The sequence below is a fragment of the Colobus angolensis genome, unplaced genomic scaffold, assembly GCF_000951035.1.
Source record: "Colobus angolensis palliatus isolate OR3802 unplaced genomic scaffold, Cang.pa_1.0 Scaffold239, whole genome shotgun sequence".
NCBI classification, from domain to species: domain Eukaryota; kingdom Metazoa; phylum Chordata; class Mammalia; order Primates; family Cercopithecidae; genus Colobus; species Colobus angolensis.
Window position 1 is genome coordinate 1847103 of NW_012115588.1, and position 4191 is coordinate 1851293.

The following is a 4191-nucleotide window of genomic DNA, read 5'->3' on the forward strand; positions in this document are numbered from 1 at the left end:
CAGGAGAATCGCTTGAACCAGGGAATTGGAGGTTGCAGTGGGCCAAGATTGTGCCACTGCATTTCAGCCTGGGTGACAGAATGAGACTCTGCCTCAGAAAAAAAAAACAAAAAAAAACAGGGTCTTGCTTTGTTGCCACAAGTCTCAAACTCGTGGGCGTACGTGATCCTCCACCTCGGCCTCTCAAAGTCCTGGGATTAGAGGCGTGAGCCACAGTGCCCGGCCCCGGAAATACTAATAGTAGCCAGCTTGCTGGTGCGCAAATGTTCATTTCTCTCCTCTTCCTTGAAAATAGATGTGCACCTGCTTTAACACTGTAAAGCAAAATACGAATGGCAACTGCAAACCAGCAAATAAACAAAAAATGAGAAGATAAAAAAAAGAAGAGGCATGCTATTTCCAGTCCAAAATATCTATGAAATACTCAAGTCAGGACATCTACAGACAAAAGGCTGCTGGAAGTCCATCTCCAATATATCACTTTATGTCAAAATAGTTATTGTTGACTTAGTGGGTATAAGAGGAGTGAAGGGGCCAGGGCCTGTGGCTACACCTGAGAGGCTAGCCCAGCTCACCCCAGGGCGGCACTGGGCTGGAAGCTGGCCCCTTTCCCTCCCCGAAAAAACCGCAGTCTCTGGCAGGCGTGCAGGCGGCAAGAACATCAAAACAGGTTTTTTTTTTTGAGACAGAGTTTTGCTCTTGTTGCCCAGACTGGAGCGCAATCTTGGAGATGGAGTTTCCCTTTTGTCGCCCAGGCTGGAGTGCAATGGCATGATCTTGCCTCACTGCAACCTCCGCCTCTCGGATTCAAGCAATTCTCCTGCCTCGGCTTCCTGAGTAGCTGGGATTACAGGCACGCACCACCATGCCCAGAGAATTTTTTGTATTTTTAGTAGAGACATGGTTTCACCATGGCCAGGCTGGTCTTGAATTTCTGACCTCAGGTGATCCACCCACCTCAGCCTCTCAGAGTGCTGGGATTACAGGCGTGAGCCAATGTGCCTGGCCTGTTCTTTGTTTTTTGAGACAGAGTCTCACTCTATCACCCAGGCTGGAGTGCAGTGGTGCGCTCTCCGCTCACTGAAACCTCCGCCTCCCGGGTTCAAGCGATTCTCCTGCCTCAGCCTCCCAAGCAGCTGGGATTACACATGCATGTCACCACGCCTGGCTAATTTTTGTACTTTTAATAGAGACAGGGTTTCACCATGTATGTGGGCCAGACTAGTCTCAAACTTCTGACCTCAGGTGGTCTGACTGCCTCAGCCTCCCAAAGTGCTGGGATCACAGGCGTGAGCCACTGCGCACAGCTGAAAACAGGTATTTTTAACAAGAACAGCAAGCCCCCCGACTCCCAAACATGCCCTGGGAGCTGGCTCCCCCGCCCACAGCAAACTCACCGCCACAGCCTTCAAGGACTGCACGATGATCCAGTGGATCTCGTCGAACAGCTTGCTGGTCACCTCCTTGCCGCGGGTGCTCTCCAAGTACAGCCGCAGGTTGCTCACTGTCCACTTGCCCCCATGGATGTGGTTGTAGTCCTCCTGGTGACAGGAAAGCGGGCAGGCATCCCTCAGGTTATGCAGCCCAGAGGAACCCAGTGGAACCGCTGCATCCCCCAAGCATTTCTGGAGTGCCCCCTGGGTGTGGGCATGCAGCAACAAGGCAAACGTCCAGATCCTTACCCCAGGGAGATCTGGGCCAGCTATTTTCCGTTTTGTTTTAAGATAGAGTCTCAGTCCATCCCCCAAGCTGGAGTGCAGTGGCATGACTTTGGTGCACTGCAGCCTTGACCTTTTGAGCTCAAGCGATCCTCTCACCTCAGCCTCCCAAGTAACTGGGACTAGAGGCATGTGCCACCATGCCTGGCTGATTTTTAAATTTTTTTAGAGAAGAGGTCTCACTATGTTGCCCAGACTGGTCTTGAACTCCTGGCCTCAAGTGATCCTCCTGCCTTGGCCTCCCAAAGTGTTGAGATTACAGGCATGAGCCACTGTGCCCGGCCACCTGGGCCTCCTATTATGTGGGTTTTTTTTTTTTTGAGACAGAGTCTCTCTCTGTCGCCCAGGCTGGAGTGCAACAGCATGATCTCGGCTCACTGCACTGTGAGCCACCGTGCCTGGCCTTACGTGGGTATTTTTAAATGCTCATCTCCCTAAGACTCTCAGGCTTAATCATTTATGCCTCACAGCACAGGCTGTGGAGTGCTGCCGGGATACCCTTCAAGACCAAGGCACTCGTTCTTCCAGCTGAGACTCACCCTCATGGGAGTGCCCTTGGCTTGAGGGAGCGCCTAATCCAGGGTGAAAGCCTCCCCAAGGTCAACAGCATACCATGTCTGGCTGACGCCATGTGTCAGGCCCTGCTCCCTCCAGGACAGCTCTGCAGGGCCACCCCCGCTCCACAGCGCCCCGGGGTGGGCGGAGGCCTCCACTGCAGCAACATCAGCTTGCTGACTTCTACCTCAGTCTTTCCTGGGGAAGCCAGCCTAAGACACGCCTGGGCTGCACACTGCAGTGTAAAAGCACCACACCCATAACTCTCCAACAACCTCGAGAAGTTGCCATTATCATTCCATTTCACAGAGGAGGCCGGGCTCAGAGCTGTTACTCGGCCAAGCTTTCCTCCTGGGCTGGGATGGGGCTGGGCCCCCAGCCCAAATGTTCTGAGCCAGTTCTGAGCTCTTCCTGTTTTGCCATCCCTGAAAATTAATTCTCCATACAATGCTTGCCTTTGAAGGCAAAGGGCTAGAAAATACCCAAATGTATTACATTGTTAGGAGACTGCAATTTCATGTTCTAAGTATAAAGTGAGAACCATGAACTAAAACAAAATCAGCCTACTAACTGTTCGAGCAAACACCACTGACTCAAAGCAGATAAAAGGAGAATTAACCACATTTTAAAAGAAAGTCCAGGCACGGTGGCTCACGCCTGTAATCCCAGCACTTTGGGAAGCCAAGGTGAGAGGATCACCTGAGGTCAGGAGTTCGAGACCAGCCTGGCCAACGTGGTGAAACCTCGTCTCTACTAAAAACCCCAGCCAGGTGTGGTGGCACGCACCTATAACCCCAGTTACTTGGGGGGCTGAGGCAGGCGAATCACTTGAACCCGAGAGGCGGAGGCTGCAGTGAGCCGAGATCGCGCCACTGCACTCCAGCCCGGGTGACAGAGCAAGACTCTGTCTAAAAAAATTAATAATAATAAAGACATAAATAAAAAATAAAATTTGTAAAACTGACGCTTGCTTGGTTTGCTCTCAGGAAGACCTGAAGGGGAAGTGAGTTAGGCCAGCCACATGTGGAAACCACTTGGCCCCGGTAAACGGTGGTCATCGTCATCCCAAGACCAGCGAGATGAACCCCTGGCTCCTGTTGGCAGCTGTGGGCCCGAAGGGCTGGTGAGCTGCCCGCGTCACACAGAGGTAAGTGATGGGCGGAGGACCAAGTCCAGCCTCGTCTGAACACACTCTTCAGCAGCTTATGCATATTTCATACCAATACTCACTCTCTTTCTCCTCAAATTAGAAAAAAGATCAGAGCATTCAAGGCTTCCATTCAAAGAAGATTCAAAACAAAGAAAGAGTCTTTCATAAAGAAACGAGACTTTTGGTTTGTGTTGGGGTGAAATGAGAGCCCCAAACCTGAACCGGGCCCACAACGCCCTGTGTGTCTGCCCTCGCTGGCCTCTCCAGTCCCTCCCCATCCACTGCCCTCACGCCAGGGGCTTCCGCCACCTTGGTGTCCTTTCAGCCCCTGTGATGCTCGCTCTGGCAACGGCCTCGGTACACACTGTACCCACCACTTTGGAACCTTCCCTGCCTCCTCTGGATTATCCCGACTCATGCTTTAGATCTCGGCTCCAGCACTGCTTTGCAGGGAAGCCTTCTCCAACCACTGGACGAGGGGCTTCTTTTGTTCCATGCTCTTCTAGATGTGTGTTCCTCACTTTCAGAGTAAGCAGCTCGGTTTGTAATTTCATGTTCATCAGGGTGATCAGTTGATGACTATCTCCACTGGAAGCTCTGCGATCCATGAGAGTAGGTACTAAGGTAGGCTTTGCCTATCACTGTGTCCTGGGCACTCAGAAGGGAACCAACTGGCCGGGCGCGGTGGCTCAAGCCTGTAATCCCAGCACTTTGGGAGGCCGAGACGGGTGGATCACGAGGTCAGGAGATCGAGACCATCCTGGTCTA

At 52.2% G+C, this 4191-nt stretch overlaps 1 protein-coding gene across 2 annotated transcripts in view; it reads right to left on the reverse strand.

Annotated features, from left to right (window-relative positions):
• The window catches only part of TTLL1 (tubulin tyrosine ligase-like family member 1), a 22913-nt gene that overhangs the window by 10381 nt on the left and 8341 nt on the right, over nucleotides 1–4191 (reverse strand). For both annotated transcript variants that reach the window (XM_011945142.1, XM_011945141.1), the window contains exon 5: nucleotides 1398–1541. In XM_011945142.1, coding sequence (XP_011800532.1) covers nucleotides 1398–1541 — 144 coding nt within the window. The remainder of the gene's footprint in view (nucleotides 1–1397; nucleotides 1542–4191) is intronic.